At 38.9% G+C, this 20,371-nt stretch overlaps 1 protein-coding gene across 2 annotated transcripts in view; it reads left to right on the top strand.

Annotated features, from left to right (window-relative positions):
• The window catches only part of LOC128742369 (cytospin-A-like), a 193,267-nt gene that overhangs the window by 40,974 nt on the left and 131,922 nt on the right, over window positions 1-20,371 (top strand). For both annotated transcript variants that reach the window (XM_053838709.1, XM_053838708.1), the window contains exons 2-5: window positions 12,914-13,409; window positions 13,496-13,642; window positions 13,706-13,882; window positions 13,941-14,042. In XM_053838709.1, the coding sequence (XP_053694684.1) occupies window positions 12,914-13,409; window positions 13,496-13,642; window positions 13,706-13,882; window positions 13,941-14,042 (922 nt within the window). The remainder of the gene's footprint in view (window positions 1-12,913; window positions 13,410-13,495; window positions 13,643-13,705; window positions 13,883-13,940; window positions 14,043-20,371) is intronic.

Below are 20,371 nucleotides of genomic sequence, written 5' to 3'. Positions count from 1 at the left end.
AATACTACTTTTGCTATCAAAAATATCAAACGGAACACTAATTTTACTGTTACACAACAGTAATAGCTTACACTTACTTACTTACTTATTCAGCAGAGAGCCGGGGTGGCTCTTGCCGTATCAAGAATTCCTCTCCATTGTGCTCGGTCCTGGGCTACTCGTCGCCAATTCGTTGCGCGTCTCGACACACGCACGTCGGCTTCAACCTGGTCGAGCCATCTAGCACGTTGAGCCCCTCTATTCCTGGTGCCGGTGGGGTTCTTGAAGAGAACGGATTTCACTACACAGTCGTCCGGCATCCTTGCGACGTGGCCGGCCCACCGTAGTCTCCCAACTTTCGCCAGGTGTATGATGGGAATCTCTCCAAGCAGTGCCTGTAGCTCGTGATTCATACGCCTCCGCCACTCTCCGCTTTCAGTCTGTACTCTGCCAAAAATAGTCCGCAACGCCTTTCGTTCAAAAACGGCAAGTGCACGTATGTCTTCCGTAAGTAAAGTTACTGTCTCAAGTCCGTAGAGGACTACCGGTCTGATTAGCGTTTTGTACATCGTCAGCTTTGTGCGGCGGCGTATGCTCCTTGATCGAAACGTCTTGCGAAGGGAAAAGTAGGCGTATTATTGTCGGCGGTGACCAGAGATCCCAAATATACGAACTCTTCAACCACTTCCAGCTCATCGCCGTCAATAGTCACTGTCCGTGGGAGGCAAACGTTACTATCTCGGGAGCCTCTTCCTACCATATATTTGGTTTTCAACGCATTAATTTGTAACCCTATCCTCCTAGCCTCCGTTTTTAGTCTGGCGTAGATTACCTCCGCCGTCCCACGGTTTCTAGTAATGATGTCGAGGTCGTCTGCAAAGGCTAGGAGTTGCCTACTCTTACTGAAGATCGTTCCCCTCGTTTCAATCCCCGCTCGCCGGATCACACCTTCAATAGCGATATTGAACAACATACAGGACAGTCCATCCTCTTGGCGTAACCCTCTGCGCGATTCGAAAGGGCTTGAGAGTGTCCCCGAAACGCGCACGTAGCACATCACTCGTTCCAGAGTAGCTTTGATCAGCCGCGTCAGTTTGTCCGGAAAACCGTACTCATGCATTATCTGCCATAGCTGTTCGCGTTCAACGGTATCGTATGCTGCTCTGAAATCCACGAAAATATGATGCGTGGGCACGTTGTACTCTCGACATTTCTGAAGGATTTGTCGTAGAGTGATAATTTGATCCGTAGTAGCACGGGCCCCCATAAAGCCCGCCTGATACTGCCCTACGAATTCTCTTGCTATTGGGTATAGACGACGCAACAGAATCTGGGAGAGCACCTTGTAGGCGGTGTTGACCAGCGTAATGCCGCGGTAGTTACAGCAGTCTAGCCGGTCGCCATTTTTGTAGATGGGACAGACTACGCCTTCCATCAACTCCTCCGGTAGTTTCTCTTCTTCCCAAATCCTTGAAATCAGCCAGTGAAGTGCCGTTACTAGCGGTTCTTGGCCATTTTTAAAGAGCTCTGCCGGGAGTCGGTCCTTCCCGGCGGCTCTATTATTCTTCAGCAGACCGGTTTCTCGTCGGATCTCTTCGAGATCGGGAGCCGGTACGCTGTTGTCGTTTGTAGGTACTCCGAGGTTAACTTCCATTCCATCTCCTGCTGCTATATCGCCGTTGAGGTGTTCATCGAAGAGCTGCTTCCACCTGTCGACCACCTCGCGCTCGTTTGTGATAAGATCCCCTCCCTCGTCCCTACACATGTCAGGATTTGGTATGTGGGCCTTGCGAGTTTGGTCCACCTTCTTGTAAAACTTGCGGGTATCATTAGCCCGGAATAGTTGTTCAAGCTCCTCACGATCTCTGTCCTCCTTCTGGCGCTTTTTCCTTCTTAGGATCGTGGTCAACTAATTCCGCGCTCGTCGATACTTGGCCAAATTCTCTCTCGTGGATATGCTCAGATAGTTTTCCCAAGCTCTTTTTTTCCTCTCTATCGCTTCTTGGCATTCCCCGTCAAACCAATCATTTCGTGCACTCGAGGTTTCCACACCTAGCACCGCGGTTGCGGCCTGGTTGACGGCCGAGCGTATCCTACTCCATCCGTTTTCGAGGGTCGAAGCATCCAGCTCCACAGAGGAAGGCAGAGCTTCATCCAGCACGCGCGCGTAGTTTTCGGCAGTACCCGCGTCTAGTTGCCAAATGTTTAGTCGAGGAGGGCGACTTTGTCGCGAGGTATAAACCGTCGATAGTTTTGAACGCACATGTACTACTACTAGGTAGTGGTCCGAGTCAATATCCGCACTCCGTAGGGAGCGTACGTTGGTGATGTTCGAGAAAAACCGTCCCTCGATGAGAATATGGTCGATTTGGTTCGAGGTTCGTTGGTCAGGTGATCTCCAGGTGGCCTTGTGGATATCTTTGTGGGGAAAGAAGGTGCTTTTGATCACCAAGCCTCGGGAAGCCGCAAAGTTGATGCATCGCTGGCCGTTATCGTTCGTGTCGGTGTGCAGGCTATGGGACCCGATCACCGGTCTATACATTGCTTCCCTGCCGATTTGGGCGTTCATATCCCCGATGACGATCTTGATGTCCCGTGGTGAGCAGCTGTCGTACGTTGCCTCCAACTGCGCATAGAACCCTTTCTTCTCGTCGTCGGGTCTACCTTCGTGTGGGCAATGCACGTTAATGATGGTGTAGTTGAAGAAACGGCCTTTTATCCTCAACACGCACATCCTCTCGTTGATCGCTTTCCAATATATTACGCGATCCTGCATTTTGCCCAACACTACGAAGCCCGTTCCCAGCTCGTTGGTCGCTCCACCACTCTGGAAAAATCGGGCTCTGCCGCCACGGATCCTCCACACCTTCCCCCCCTTGCGACAGATCTCCTGCAGCGCCACGATGCCAAACTTTCGGGGTTCTAGCTGATCGAGCAGCACCCTGTCGCCACCAACGAAATTTAGCGATCTGCAGTTCCAGGTACCAAGTCTCCATTCTATGTCCTTATTTCGTCGCCTTGGTCCATGCCGAATATTCCGAGAAGAGATTTCTTGACTCTTGCTATAAGTTTTTTTGTTTAGATAGGTAGCCGTACTAGGGCTTATGATACCGAGTCTCGTGATGGGGCTGCCATCTTGCAGTGTCGAGACACACTGTGCCTCCTCCCCTGTTGGTATACGACCTTAGTTTCCACCGGGGTCGGTTACCCGATCTCCGCTAAGGTTGCTCGTATTCCAGCTGGTACCACGTGGAGGTAGGGGTAGGAGTTGCTAGCACAATAGCACAATAGCTGAATTAGTTGTCATTTTGCTATCATATCATCAGTATATTTCTATCAGTATATACCTACTTTGAACTGACCATTTTACTAGAAAAAAAACTATGTGAAAATAGATTAATTTAAATACTGCAGGTTTATTTACATCATAAATAGAATATGTCACCACATTTTCTTTCATTAAAAATGAAAACAAAATAAATGCAAAGTCTGATACATCATAAGTACCACTTGGACTTGGTTAGAATTCGAAGTACCACTTTGGACTTGGCTTATATAGCTCCCTATAAATAAGGAGAACGTGCTGCCTAAGCCACAAGTACTGATATCTGATACCATTTGGATACGGTATCAAAACATGATATCAACAGCAGAATAACTAATAATTTGGGTATACTTTTGTTGTCAAACCTTGCTCGGGTAGCCATTACCATAAATAAATCCATGTTCGGCCTTCTTGTGCTGTTCAAGCGGCACAGGAATATTGTCATCATTTTGGCTCATTTTAAATATTTTCTTCTTGATAACGTGAAGGGTGAATTAATTCGGGTTTTCTGCGTACTGAACGTCACACTTGAGACTAATATGAAAATTGTGTTTTCATATAGAAACCACTTTCCTGCTCTCTGACAACTCCATAAAGTTGGTCATTAAAAAAAATATCAGAAGGTATGGTTCCATGGTTTGCCCTCGCATGTTTGGACCCCGAGACGCTACACAGGATTCCGATCTATGCAAGTTAAAGGTTGAATTTATAATTGGCATTCCAAACACCAATATTCGACTTCAAATTTGAGCGTTATTTTCATTTTGCGTTGTAAGTTTGACGCAATTTTCTATAAATGATATTTTGGCCACTGGCTTCACGTAAAAGTACATGTTTTTCTGACAGTAGGTAAACATAACGAGTGTATTAACAAATTACACGTGTAATGTAAACATAATGAGTGTATTAACAAATTACACCTGAAAACTAGTTGTTTAATTTGACAAACGGCATTAAAAAAATGGGTCGAAATAAGGTCGGCACTTCAAAAGCACTCGGGGCAAGTGGGACCTATTAAAAATAAAATGTTTCAGCTCAAAACTTCCTGTCTTAATAATTTTTTAGGTCTACTACCGAACATTTTCAGTTCAATTACATAATATTTATATCAGTAAAGCTTTAAAATAAAACCGAAAAGGACTAAACCAAGGGGCCCCAAAAAAGAAGCCCGTTTGCTCAGCTTATGAGGGAACAAACAGTTTGGTCACATTTTGGTTACACCTGAACGATGTAAATTGAATTTGAAAAGGCAAATTTGATATAATTAAGTAAATCTGCAACTGGAATGGAAACAATAAAGTGTTATGATTATTATAGCGTAACTATCTCTTATGAGTAGCTCTACCGAATTGGGTATGGTAGAACAAGCAGATCATAATCATATTTTGGAGCTATCAAACAATGGTTAATCCTAAAGTACGTCTCGCAAGAATTGGATACAATGACATACTCAACTACATTTCATTATAATAATGGTTTACAGCGTAATTGCTCACGATCTGTGTTTTATATAAATTATAAAGTTGACCGTTGTGATCTGATTTTGTTACGGCATTTTTGAATGAACCATTCGTACAAATATTGTTTTTGATTGCTTCTTGCAATGCCTTAATTTCTGTATATGACACATTCCGCGGGCCGGTATACCAATCAAACATTTTATAAAAATTGCTTTTAGCATAGTTGAATGTTTTTCCATGATTGGGCAATGTTTGAACCTTTAAAAACTGCCTTAATGGGCCAAACTCTTAGGGACACCCTTAAAAATAGTTTTTTTTATCTATCTCTTTAATAACACTTCGTACGCCTTTTAGATGTTCTAAGAAATTGGTAATCGAATCAAATTGCACATTTTCGTCGAAAATAGTAGAGATCTATCTTTTTCCCTTTAGGAGCTATCCCTTGTTTCTTTTATTTCTACATGTTCACCTACGGTTGCCTTCATAATAACTTTTTTTAGATTTTCGACAGAGTTCTACTCTAAGTTGTACATGGTGGAATACAGCATGAATTGACTCACAAAAAACAAGTGAGTTTAGCTGCTCATAGCTGCTCTCCCCCGAGATACATCCCCTTGAAGAGTACATGTAAAAATAAAAAAAAACAGTGATAGCTTCTAAAGGGAAAAAGATAGAGGTCTACTATTTTCGACAAAAATGGGCAATTTAATTAGATCACCAATTTCTTAGAACATTTGCAAGGCATACGAAGCATTATTAAAGAGCTAGATAAAAAAACTATTTTTAAGGGTGTCCCTAAGAGTTTTTCTCTATAACTTTTTTCATGTAAGAAATAGAAATCTTCAGTATTCAACAAAGTTTCTTAAAATTAGTTTTACTATAAATTATCTGTAGACAGCAATCATTTCTGACATAAAATAAAGAAAATATTTTTTGTATCTGCTTGAGGACACCCTAATGTCCGAATATTTTTTCACCACTGGAAAGTGCATTTCAAATGAAGAAACTTTACAGAAGCAACTATTATGCTATGTCTTAAGGTTTCTATGATATTGCTTATGTCTCACTTTCTTAGAATTACTCCCACTGCGCGACGTAATTTGTGAACAACCCCAAAATTACGTAGTCAAAATAGTGAAAGACATACTAACAACACGTCTTTGGATTATCTGTTATATACAGAAAGCAGCAACAGTGATAATTGACGAATATTAACTGAACAGATTTTTCGTGACGTTACAACGGAGCTACGACCCTCTCTGTGTAAAGCAGAGCGTTGTAACGTCACGAAAAGTAAAAACTCGTTAAAAATTAACTTCACTGATTATCGGAATTCTGTACATGGCAGGTTGTTCAGTATTCATCTCTTATCAAATCATAGAAGAAAGTTTTTAGATAAAATTTGAAAGAGAGCAGAATTTTCATGTTTTTGAACAGAAGAACCAACAGACGAATTTCTGGCGCGTTGTAACGTCACGTAACATATTTGCTTTCCAAACAATCTAGGTAAAGCAAATGCTATTAATTTGTTCACTTTTAATAGGAAATTTTATGCTCTTTCCAAATATATAATAATATTTGGGGGTCTCTCAACGATTTTCCCGGCTGAAGCACAAATACTGTGCAAAGAAGAGTCAAAACGTTGTAACGTCACGGCGGAATGTGTCATATTAACTTCCACAATTTTCTGTTATTTTATGCTTTTTAATCTTTGAATATAGGTCCCATTTGCCCCGGTAAATGGTCCATAATTTTGAAAATTCTCCAGATTCATTTCATGTGAAAGGGCCTGATATCACTGTGATATCACTGAAGAGTTTCTGTGCTGAATTTTTTCTTAAATAATCATAGGTATAGAAAATATAGTGGAATAAACCCAAACTATGCATTTTTAGGTCCCACTTGCTCCGGGGTACCTTATAACGTATACATGTACATATAACGAAAAATGCGCAGAATTAGGAACGGTCACGGTACATAACTTTTATAATTTTTGTTGCTATGAGGCAATGCAGTTTAATAAACGTAACCGAAAGCAGCAACCCGGTTTGAAAAAAATAGGATTGTACAGAAAAAACGTTTTAGTAAAAATTTATAAAAACTTATTTAGGGATTTTATTACGGATCTGTGGTATTGATTTTTCCATCGAACTTTTTTTGAGTGGTTTTAACCCAAAGGGTCATTCACCAGCCATCGAACTTGTAATTTCCATAATATTTTGTAACATTTTGCAAAAATCTGCACGTGATTGAGAAAAATAGAAATAAGTTTTGGACTTAGCTTCTCGAAAAACATAGAATTCACCTAAAACATCTTAAAATATCTAATGACACATTCCAGCGTTACGGGACATAATTAGCACCAACTGTTACCCTGTAAATCGCCTCTCGTTTTACCAATTTTTTGGCAAATACCTTGTAAAATAGCTGTTAAAAGAGTACTTCATTTTCCACTAGAATGTCAGGGATTTAATGAAACAGGAACCGATCTGCATAGTAGCGATAATGTCCCGTAACGCTGGAATGTGTCTAATGAATCTGTAAAAAATATTTTTTGTAGACCTGTAAAACCTGAGCGACTACCAAATGCGATGATTTTAGACAGTCTTTCGTTTTTCATATTAAACGGGCTGCCCAAAAGTATTTTTGAATCACATGTACATAATTCAGAATAAAAACAAAATATGTAACCTCACAATAACATTATAAAGTCAATCGTTTTATTATAAATGCATTTTCTTGCAATGACAATTTGCGTGTTTTTAACTTTTTGTATTAGGATAATGAGCAAACTTGAAAGGGTGATCAAAATACCCACCATAAGAGGGTTTAAGATGCGATATCTGCTACGTTACCATTGTTATCGTCGTATAATTTTCAGAATCGCATTCTTTACGCAAAACTCAAAAAGTAATTATGTCACAAAACCAGATGCTGTACGGTTTAGTGTTAGAAAGAAGTATAAATCAGTAAACGATACCTGTCGCCACATTATAGAAATATCGTCGTTTTTGCGGTCTGAATCAACGTAATATATTTTGTTTTTTCTGTTGCATTCCGCAAGTTACACTCTCAGGTTCTCTACTAGGATTAGCTATTATCAACCGCAGTTTTGCTTTGCGAGAAGTAAATCGCCTGAACGAAAATTATTCAACGGCGGTCGTATGCGGCTTGGCAAAATAAGACTAATGGAAGTACCCGGTACTGGGGGCAACTTTGAATTTTAAGATAATTCATCTTGCGGAACGTCAAATCACATCACCTTGATACCATAAGACTATTGAAAGTATAATAAAGACATTCTGAAGGTCACATCAGCATCGGTTCTGGGAACATCCGGTACCTGGTTCGGTGGACATTTTTTTGTGCCTTCTGTCATGCTTAGGCTGAGGCCGATGAGGCAGATAGTATTTGCGCTTTAGAATAATTCTTCAAGCGGAACATTAAATCACATCGATTTGATTAAATGAAATTGATGGTTGTACTTCCATGAAGACATTTTGGAGTCAAATAGCCACTCCAGTGTCAGTCGCATAAAATCTGGTACCCGGATTTAAGGGCCCGTTGATGATTTTAGAGTACATAAGTTATTTAATTTATAATGAACCGTGAAACGGGATTATTCAGCACAAAACAGAGCAAAGCCATGGGTATAAACGTAGTCTTGAGATCTTGACCCTTCTATATCGGCAGACTTCGCAGCCGGTTATTAGAGTACAGGATAATTACGGGGCTAGTGCAACGATCCTACTGACTCTATAGCAGCGAGATTCGAACATATGAGGTTATTCGGGACAAACATGTGTAATACCTTAGCTACCGCCCAGCTAGCTTCGAGGTACGATGCTGGTCTAACAAGCCAGTCGTCGTATGTTCGAATCTCGGCTAGGTGGTGCTTGCTAGTTAGAGTCAGTAGGATTGTTGCACTGGCCCCGTAATTTTCCTGTACTCTAACAGCCGGCTGCGAAGTCTGTCGATAAAGAAGGGTAATGTCTAAAGACGGTATAAACCCATGGCATTCCTTTTTTATGTGTAATACCTTAGAAGCTATGATACACGATATGTCTTCAACACATAAGATGTTTCAATTTTGCTTAAGGTTGTTCAGATAATCGAATTTACACTTAGTTCTATCCAAAAATATATAAACTTGTTACCTTAGAACTTTTCATAAAATTGATTGCGGTCGAATCTACTGCATCTAAATTGGTTTGTGTATGTGACATAAAATTGGTTTGTATGTGTGACGCCTATGCTTATATATGCATATGTACGTATGTGCATACATATATACGTAAACATAATGACAAATTTATTTTGGTCTTGTCGAACTGAGTCGAATGGCAGTCGCCATTATGGCTCGAAGAAGCTGGATACATAAATGCATATCCTGCTTTTTACACTTTTACGCCATAATGACGGACGACGTTCGTAATATTTGGATAGCATTTTTGACATTTCCTAAATACATCGCACGTTTTTTTCCGCACGTCAAAGTTGTTACTTATTGGTAGAGCTTTAGACCAGGGCGTAGATGCCAGGTTTTGCTCAAACGATTGTTCGAACTTCCACTTCTGTTCTGTGATAGCAGATTTATAATGATTTTCCTGAAGCCCGCCAATTGGCAGGGTTGGGAACCAGAGGGTTAAGCTCCCGCTGCTTGACTGCCACCGCCATAATTTAATAAAGCTTTACGCTTTTCGCTCTGGCGAAAGCTAAATATCAGTTCGCCAGCTTTGTCAACTTGAAAATATATCTGTGAGCAGAAAAGTTGAAGTTTTACTGACAGATCATTCTGATCGACTTGGTTTATAGCGACCATAATAAAATATCCCATAAAATATTTAATAAATTTTAAGCTATTCCGTTGGTTACAGCATGTGCGCATTTAATTTTATCGTGCATATTGATATGATAGGTTGATAAAATCAACGCGCCACTGAGATTTTGCAATTTTCGTATTTTAAATTCACTGATTCGAAACTGAAAAAAATGATTTTGGTGTTGAACTTTAGTATTCTTCATAATAGCAACAAAAAACTGTTTGGTCAGGGTGTTACCGTTTTAATAGGTTTATAAAACTAACATTTATTGCGGTTTGACAAGCAACCGTAATAAGATCAATTTTGATTGGTGCACCATTTTGTATTGCTACACCACAAGTTTATAAGAGACGTGGTGCAACCAACCAGTTTTAACGTGGTAACATTATCATTAGCAGCATTATCAATGGCCACGTAATCAAACACGTCGTCAAATCGTACGCAAGCTCGAATGACAGTGATCACACCACCTGCCTTGGTGGATCCAGATCAATTCCTTTCCAATAACAACTCCATCCCGTGACACTTGTGGATGATGCAGAGGATTCCTCGGTCTCTAGTAGCAGCAAGTGTCGGACTAACATTCCTTTCCCTCCCAAATTGACCTGCATGGGCGTGGCCAGCTTTGCAAAGAATTAGATTAATTCATTACAAAGAATTAGATCACCAGAAAATGCATACCGAGAATGATCTGCTACTCCCAAGCATCATTCTGATGGTCCTTTGTGCAATTTCAGCTGATCTAGATCAATCGCGGCAACTCACGGGCAGTCAAACTATGCTATGCTATGCTAAAATATTTCATAACCCATTAAATATGCATTCTGGCGATACCCGGTGTTCGAAGAAAATATGTAATTTAACATACTGGATAAGTTTACAAAACATTTGAAAGCAATAAATGAAGCGTGTACAAAGTTATTGAGCAAAATCAAGCGTGTAGGGCGCTATATCTCTGCATATTAGCGTTGATAGGAGGAAATGCTTATCAACTTAGGATATGGACTAGTTTCATTGTGCCTAATTTTTATTTTCAGGTATAATCAATTCAAGTTTGTCACGAGGTTTTCGAGCCACCGTAAATCTCGCACGTGCATAATATTTTTTGATATAATTTAACAAATTATAGTTGGTTAGTACCATTTCCATTACATTAAATTTGTGGAGGGGTGTATTTTTGATCTTGGTTTTTGTAATCACTGGGTTTACAAGCAAATTTTCGAATATCCAGGTTGATCTCATACAACCGGTGCTTACATTTTTAAATTTTTAAACGATTTTTAAATTTAAGCGGTTTCTTCGACGACTTTGAATTGACGCGGTTTTCTTGTGTCGATTTTTGAATTGACACGGTCTATTTTATACGATTTTTGAATTACCGCGGTTTTTTACAACATATTTCGAAAAGCGGCGGTTTTTTTTAACTATTATAGGACAAGAGTGAAGAGCAACAGACGACTGAATACGATGACTACGACAAGACGATTCACCGGCATTGATTTCGAACTTAATTCGGGCAACTTAAGCCCTCTTGGTCCGAGGAACGACGTTCAATCGACCAACATAGGTTAGTTCGGTCAGACCCAATTAGCAATGCGCTCAGCCCATCGACTCGCACAAAAAAAATGTTGCTTTAAATACTGGGCAGTCCAAGACTATATAGTACCTCTGGGCAGGCAAAACGTAAAGGAGAAAGAGCGGAAAATTAGGTAAGGGAGGGTCGCTTAGTATAACCCAAACTGGGAGATACCCGGTTCGTTACAATTGGGTCCTAAAACCCTATGTCGTTTTTAGCTTGAATAGATGAGGTTAGGATTAGGAACACATATTTTGATATTCAATTTTATATTTTTAGGCTATTGCCGTTAAAAACCTTTTTTTTTAATTTTGTAAAATTTTGAACGAAAAATAAACATTTGGGCAACCTTATATAGACAAACTATAGTTGTGCATGGTTGTGTCAAGCGATGTCTAGACAACACGAATTATAAAAAGAAACCATAGTATGTCTTGAAATGTCACGGAAAATTTTTTGTTTACCTTCACGTTCATGTGATAGTGTATCAAAAAGTCAGTTTTCGGATGCAACACCCGCCATCGAGATGCGACCGTGTTTGGTTAGAAACGCACAGAAATTTTTGGTCAGCCGTTCGCCCTACTGCTGATTCACGTCGGAGTAGCAGAACATACCAATCTGATTGATTGTACGGTGTCAGTTTCGACTGGCGTTTTTTTTTTCATACTGTTCTGCGGGGTCGATTGTACCGAGATTATACTGTTGGCCATCAGTTTGACATCGTTTAGTCGTTCTTAGCGCAAACTAGATTTGGACAAAGTCTAGCACCGTGAATCGATGGATTGGAATACATTGCCCGAATCAAAACTTTTATCCGATAACTATTAGTACAAATTTGATGTTCCACTTCCTCACGACCAGCAAAACGCAGACAAGCACAAGAGACAACTGCGAAGCTGTAACTGTCAAAACGATCAACTGCTCTAATGTCAAACCAGAGTTGCCAGTGACAAAGAGTTATCATTGTTGCCAGAAACGTGTTATTTTCGTTATGTCAAGGAAGATCTCTAATGTCAAGGGAGAATAAATTGCAATATTTTTGTTTTTTAATTTTTTAACGCTCTGCATCTTTTTAAAAAAGAAAAAACTATACTCTGGTAGTCATAATGGGAAGCTTTATCGTTCCTTCTAAAAAAATCATCTTTTTATCACAAATTTTAGGACCCAATTCATTATAACCGGATTCGAATTTACGGGTCCTGGGAGGATATGCAACAAATTATGTTCCAAAAAGAATTTATTCATTGGTAACTACCATTTTTGAATACGTCATATTAAAAAAATTTATTCCACTGATTTAAAAATAATAATATTTTTTAAAGAATACGCAAGGATTCAGCTGAATCGGAAACGGCACATTATAAAGTGCCTACGTTATAAGATAGCAAATGTGTTTTTTCGGTTGTATTTCTATTATATGTTACTTCTGAATTTGATGTAAAACTGGTTCATTAGATTTTTTCTACAATCTTCTTTTGTTTCGGTGAATCCAACTCGATACATTTGATCTATCCTTTCTCCAGTATCTCCACTTTGATAAAACAACTTGCCATAGAAACATAACAAATTATTGCTTTTCTGTAAAGTGACATTACATTAAAATATAATTACAAAATTAGAATAGACCATAATGGACCAACACTCACTAAATGTGACCAAGTAATTGCGAACTAATTAAGCACAGCAGAGCCAATTCAGTGAATTTAGTTCGAACTAGGATCATGCTTAAACTTAAATCACTCTTCCGTAGAGGTCAAGGTCCTTCGGGATCAAAACATTCATCGCAATCGATAAACAATATCGCAGCTACAAATGGAACTCCTATCAAAGATGCGTCATCTGTATCAAATTTAGATTGCGTAGGCGTAACAGCAGTACCGAAGTCAAGCGGCAAACATAATCGAGTTCTTCACGGTTCTAAAGATAAACTCGACCAATATAATCATCACCACACGAAGGGTTCAAAAGAAAAACTTGTCGATTTGAAACATATCGGAAGAGATTCATCAGAAGATAAAAACCTTTTGAAAACATTAAACCAAATGCCGCTTGTCCATCCACAACCTGTCCAACATCAGCTTGAGCAATTTCAAGTTGCTCACCAATCATTGCGATCGTCACAACAGCAGCATCGATCTATTAGTTCTGATGAAGTGAACCAACTTGACGAAGATACCTACTCTAACGCTACAGAGGAAGTAGTTGTATCAAATGAATTGACCGAAATTAATTGTGATGCCTTGATGGTTAGTGAACCGATCCCTCTTACAACCTCAAAATATGCATATTTTTTTGTTAAAATTATTAACTTTAGCATAATTTTTGATTTCAGGCCCAAAAGAGACATAAAATGCAAGGCTTTCATGCTAGTCTGGAAAAACTAAAATTCGACAACGCCACTTTGGAGGAAAAGGTTATTGAGATGTCTGTATATCAAAAAGAAATTCAAGCACTTCGCGAAGAAATTTATAAACTGCAGGTAATTTTGTGCTGATTGATGCCTGTATTTAATTTAATTCTCCATTATTGTTTCTATTATCAGGCATCGCAAGAAATAAGTAATAAAGAATTGCACAGGTTACTCGACGAAAACGAGAGCTTGAGAGACAGGTTGAAAACAATTGTTCAATCTCCGTTGTCAGATTCCGAAAAGCAACAGATCATTAAAGAATCACAAAGGCTTCACAGCTCAGCGCCGGCATCTATCGCATTACCAAGTGTAATAAAAATATACGCGCTGGCAAAAATTTGCAATTGTGATATCTTTTCATTTTCAGAATTTGGAAATGGACAATACTCCATGTGTTACACCAGATTGGGACAAACAGTCATCCGAAAGTGAAATTGCAGTGGCTTGTCTTCAGGACAAAATAACACAGGTATTCTTATGCTTTATTTTAAAACTCTAATGTTGGTATAAGAGTAATTCTTGCTGAAACGGAGCCACTACTGATACGAAATCTTCAAATATTGAAACTTTTGCGCTTATTTGGTTGAAAATGGTAAAAAAATAAAAATCCCACTTTTGATTCCTCGATATAGTGGACCCCTCGTTCGCCAAGGGGCCTAACAGTTTCAAAAATAGTTGAATTTTGAGCAAACCTTGAGATCTATATCATGTGAAATTTCATAAATTTGCCATGAAACAACTAACAAATGGCCCGGTCCTGTAAAGAAGAAGAACAGGGCTTTCAAATGGAGTAAAAATTTTTTGGTGGCCATCTTGGAATTGGTCGCCATATTGAATTTTATCAAAAAATCGCCGTTTTCATCATGAGCCTCCCAACCGATTTTCATTTTAAGACGTAAAAGCGTGTAAAAGTTCCAATATTTGAAGACCTCGTGTCAGTATTGGCCCCGTTTCAGCGAGAATTACCCATAAATTTTTTGATGCTTTTGCTCAAGTGTCATTTAAGACCTATATACAGCTCTAATTTGCTAAAATATATGGTGTTTTGTGGTGATCAGATAACACCAGATGCGTTCCTTGATTATTGGAGAGTGTATCAATAACTGATTTTTCCATCTTTTTTTTCAAAACTAAAATACAAAGATATTCGTATTTTGTGGTGCACAAATGAAATACAAATTTCCTCATTTCGAGAACTAATCAAGCAAATGGAACCAATTTGGCATGTGGGGGTTTTAGGAGGCAGGCATTTTTTAAATGGTGTACTGAGACCCCTCCGTCCTTTAACATCGAGGCTCCTATACAAATGAAACACAAAATTCCTCATAACTCGAAAATTAATCAAGCAAATCAAACCAAATTTGGTATGTGGGGGATTTGCGAGGTATGAATTTATTTTATGATGGTTTGAGACTCCTCACCCCTGTGGTAGTGGGATTAGGACTCTCATACAAATATAACAAAAATTTTTGCGTAAATCAAAAACTAATCGAAATCGAGAAATTTTTGAATCTTCCATAAAACATTAGTCAATAAGGCTATTACACATATTTTATAAAGTTTTTGTCCTCCCAGTGCACTATGGTCCAGAAAGCGATTTTAAACGGACAAAAATGATTGCGCCTTAACGGGATATTCTAGCTCAATGAAGTCTTTGAATGAAAACATGACGCATCTTTTGAAAGGGTCGTCCAATGTTCAGATGATACCGTAACAACAAGTCAAGTAATAATTTTTTAAATAAGTTTGTTTTCTATTTTTAGTTCCAAAACATTAAAGATAGATTAATTTCACGTAACTTTTCTAAACATTCCAAATTTCTAACTCTTACGTATTGTCAGCAGTGGACCTTTGTTTATGGACGACGTAGCTAAAGTTCTCGTTTTATCCATCCCTAACTGCCCAGGCACAGTTTCAAAGCGCTAAAACACATTTTTGTGTAATTATTTTTTCAGAACATGTCTTTAAAAAATAATATAAAGCTTGTTCCTTCCTATTTATTTTTTATCGAGACAAATACAAACGCTTATCTTACGACAATCGCGGTCTTTTCAATCTGTTAGTGAAAAATATTCATGAAGTTTATTTGATACGTTTAGTATCAATGCCTACATTGAGAGAAAAACTATGATATATACGCTGATCAATTACATAATTAAGAAATCTAAATACTATTTGCACTGTCGGAGGCAAAGGATACCATCTATGGCTAAACATATAGATTGTTCTGTGTATTCCCGAAACTGTACATATTTAACCTTCTAAAGAGGCAACGATAAATAATGACTATTTTTCAAGAAAGTACACTCAAAAGAAAGTCAAGATTTGATATTCATGCAAAAGTAATAATCTGGACTAGCAACAGTTAAGGCATATTATAAAATCTTTATGTTGGGTTTCATATCCAATCCTTGGTTTTTCCAAATATTACAAAACTCAGTACGTAGTTCATCACTGAATATTTTTGAGGTCGAACATTTTGTTCTAGATGTCCTATGCTTTCAAAAGTAAAAATTGCCAAAATTCGTGCAATTATTTTCGTCCCAATTTTCCTGAATTTTTGATTTTAAAACATAAGAACTCTTAAACGCATAGTCAGAATGTTGTAATGCTGATGCCAAAATGTCAATCTATTCTCAGCACAGATATTATGTTAGCCAATTAGAATAAATTTCATATATGGCTCTGAGACTCTCAAAGCAAAAACTATCTACAGAAGTCTACCCGTTGAAGGGTTGGCTATATGTTTGCTAATAACTATTAGCATCACGTGCATTCGCTCAAATAAATCAACGTGGTGTCTAGTAATATGTGATAAATGTTGAAATTGACTGAAGTTTTTTGAGCGTTTCAGTGGAATACGAAGATTGAGAATAAAGAAAAAAAAAATCCCGATTTATTTCCATTGTTAATTTTATAGTTTTAAATGGATTTAAAAATCATAATAGAATTCTTCTTGAATTTCAATGGTAGGTAAATATAACAATTAGTGGAATTTCCTTCGTAAGTAGTTCGATTACGCGCAAATCATAAGTTTTCCGCAGCCCTGTTTCATCTTCGTCGTTTTTCACATCGCAGTTATTTTTAGTCTATAAAATATTTTCAAAAACATCTTCATATTGCGAATATACGCGTATAACAGTAAAAGTCCGTGTTAGTATCTAAAGGGATCGTAAAAATCGTTTAATTCAAGGTTATTATTAAACATTCTTTTAGCTTTTTCGCTTTAAAAACAAGATTGCGAATGTAAGTCTTTGAATGCATTCACTATTTTAGTATCAACCATGGTCATTGCCAGTATATTTGTTGCGTATAGTATTCCATGGTCGCATACTTGATTACTTGAATGTGAATCTATGAAGAAAACGACAATTTTAGCTATAGTAAATCATAAAATTCAAAGAATTTTATCTTTTTTTAAAAAAATAACACCTTCACCATTTTTTGCTAAAAACTGTATGCATATGTGTATATTAAATCGCCAAAGTTTCATCAAGATCCGTTTGCCGCTTTTTTAGTTATGCTTTAGTAAAATTGGTCTGTTTTTAACCTGAATTCGGCTATAACTTATTAACTCATAAAGATAAAGCAAAATAGTCTTCTGCAAAAATATTATTCTCTTACGTATACAAATTTTTGTAGAACATAATATTGAGCTATCTGTTGAGATAAATGAGTTATAAGAGGAAATATGATTTTACGGGTCGTCCATAAACAAAGGTCCACTGCTGACAATACGTAAGAGTTAGAAATTTGGAATGTTTAGAAAAGTTACGTGAAATTAATCTATCTTTAATGTTTTGGAACTAAAAAATAGATAACAAACTTATTTAAAAAATTATTACTTGACTTGTTGTTACGGTATCATCTGAACATTGGACGACCCTTTCAAAAGATGCGTCATGTTTTCATTCAAAAAGTTGCCGAAGACTTCATTGAGCTAGAATATCCCGTTAAGGCGCAATCATTTTTGTCCGTCTAAAATCGCTTTCTGGACCATAGTGCAGTGTTGGGAAACTGATGCCTATAATCGCATATCAGTCCCATCTGCAATATCATCGAGTTGAGAAAACAGCGTTTGAAGGTATTTTTCTTGTTTTGGTTATTTCACCTGTTGAGCGCAGTTTATTCCTATTTTTTCGACATAATATAATGAAATAGACCTTTAATATAATTTCTTTATCAAAACATTGCATTTTTTGTGAAAATTGCAATGAAAAATAAGGTAGAAACTGATATGCGATTACTTAGGCCATCGAGTAGCTAAATAATCGCATATCAGTCTCAGCTCTTCTCAGTCGCAACCGTTCTGTGATAGAAGTAGTTATGCTACGAATAGCATTTTTTCTCAGCTTTCCAATGGTGGTCTTAAAATGAAAATCGGTCGAGGTGAAAACGACGATTTTTGTCATAAAATCCTATAAAGTGACCAAATCCAAGATGACCACTAAAAAATTTAATTTTTACTTCAGGAATTTCATTCTACTCTGAAGCGAAAAACAATTTTTTAATCGTGCAAAAATAATGCATTTTTACTTAAAGTTTAAACGTGAAAACCAAATCTATTCTTGCTTTTCATATATATGTTTACGATGCAAAAACCTACGAAAAGAAAAAAAATGGCGATTTTTGCAAATTCTATTGTTTGAATTTCCATTTCTGTTTGGTCTTAGACACGTTAACACACCGTTTACTCATTTTTCGAGTTCTTTGACAATTGATTTTATTAAAAAGAATAGACTTGTATCCCACAAATTATTTTTAGCTCCGATTTTTAAGCCAATTTCAAAAACATTAAAAATAATTTGCAATGGCCTAGTAAAACCACCGAAAATCTATACCTATAAAAATGGATTTCTGTCTGTCTGTCTGTCTGTCTTTTGTTTTTTTTTGTTTTGTTATTGTCTGTCTGTCTGTTTTTTTTATGTGAGGAAACGCTCTATGCCAGGCACACTAATGATGTATGTGGCACAGAGTGGGACTCTAGCCCACTAAAAACCTCACGGGCGTCTGATCTTAACCCCCCGGAACTACCGTTAAGTATTACTTCGGGGGAGGGCTGTGTTTGTAAACCGCTCCGTACACCTGTCGAGACGTGAACCGATCCGGAGATGGCGACTTTCATAACGTCCACTCCTTCACAGCCACCCTCTCAGGGTTCTGCCATTCTTGATGCTACCCCTGCTCTTTCACCGTCCAATTTCCTTGCACCTGTCGAGACGTGTACCGATCCAGAGATGGCGACCATCACGACTTCCATCTCCTCACGGCCACCCTCGCAGGGTTTCTTATTGGGCTCAGCACTACTCGGGTGAGTTCGCCACTGCACTTCCACTTCGCCTGTCGAGACGCGAACCGATCCGCCTTTGTAATGTTTCTGTCCAAGCTTGGTTTGCTCCGTCCCGCTCGTCACTCCTCCGATGCGTCTGTCGAGACAATGCTAATCGGGATGGATAATTCGTTGATCGTTTCTTCACTGTCGTTGCAGTTGCAACATACTCTGTACACTCTGTCTGTGCACTGCTCCATACACCTGGCGAGACGCGCACCGATGCTGGGACGGCGACCAACTTAACGTCCATCCCTTCACGGCCACCCTCGCAGGATTTCTTTCCGTGAGTGTTGTTATTTTGTCAACTCTGCTATCGTCGACTCGAGTGGTCCCCGGCGGTGAAGTTACCCTACTCCGACGAGAAGTTCCCCGGCGGTGAAACATTTCCCGAGACCGATTACATGAGACTCTAAGGACTCGACTGTTGATCCTCGCGCCATTTTCGCTGCACCGCCGACATGATTTGTGTGATGGTTCGTCTGATTATATTCCACGTGTGAATGTCGCGACACATTTTTTGGACTACATTATCTGGGCTGGAATCCTCACCGCTGGTTGCAAACATTTCGCTTCGCATTGCCCCGAATCGTGGGCAGTCAAACACTACGTGCTCCCGTGTTTCTTCTACTTCAGCGCACTCCGGACAGAGAGGTGACTCTGCGTGACCGAATCTATGCAGGTGCTTTCTGAAGCAACCATGGCCTGACAAGAATTGAGTCAGGTGGATGTCGACTTCCCCGTGTTTCCTGTTCATCCACGTGGACACATTCGGGATCAGCCGATGAGTCCATCTTCCATTGATTGCGTTGTCCCATTCCACTTGCCACTTACGCAATGTATCTACCCGTGTTCGTTTTCGAGCTCCTCTGAGGCCTTTATTTCTGTAGCATTCTAGATCCTCCTCCAATACCAATCCAATGGGAATCATGCCGGCAATCATGACGCAGACCGCTTCCAGTGATATGGTGCGGTAGGCGCTCGCTACTCTCATGCTCATCAGTCTGTACGTACTATTCAAACGCGATAGATTTCTTTTCGTTCTTAATGCCGAGATCCATGCAGGGCTGCCATACCTAAGTATTGACGTGGTTACACTAGCCAGGAGCCTCCTCTTGCTACTATTTATCGCCGAATTGTTCGGCAAGGTTCTGGTTAGCGCTGTGATCGCTTTTGCTGCCTTCTGACAGGCATAATCTACGTGACTATAGAAATCTAGTCGGTCGTCGATGATCACGCCCAGCTGCTTCACGTCACGCTTAGAGTCAGCATTCTCCAACTATGATCTTTGCCTGCTGCACTGCCTTTCGGTTGCTAATCACTACCACCTCTGTTTTATGATGAGCTATTGCCAGCCTATTCTCTCCCATCCAATCTTCCACCATATGTATGGATTCCATGGCGAGTACCTCCACCTCTTCTCTTGATTCACCAGTTACCATCAACGCCACATCAGCAGCGAAGCCGAC

This window comes from Sabethes cyaneus, chromosome 3 (assembly GCF_943734655.1).
Source record: "Sabethes cyaneus chromosome 3, idSabCyanKW18_F2, whole genome shotgun sequence".
In the NCBI taxonomy this organism is placed as follows: domain Eukaryota; kingdom Metazoa; phylum Arthropoda; class Insecta; order Diptera; family Culicidae; genus Sabethes; species Sabethes cyaneus.
Note: the sequence above shows the minus strand (reverse complement) of the source record. Positions and strands in the feature narration are given on the sequence as shown.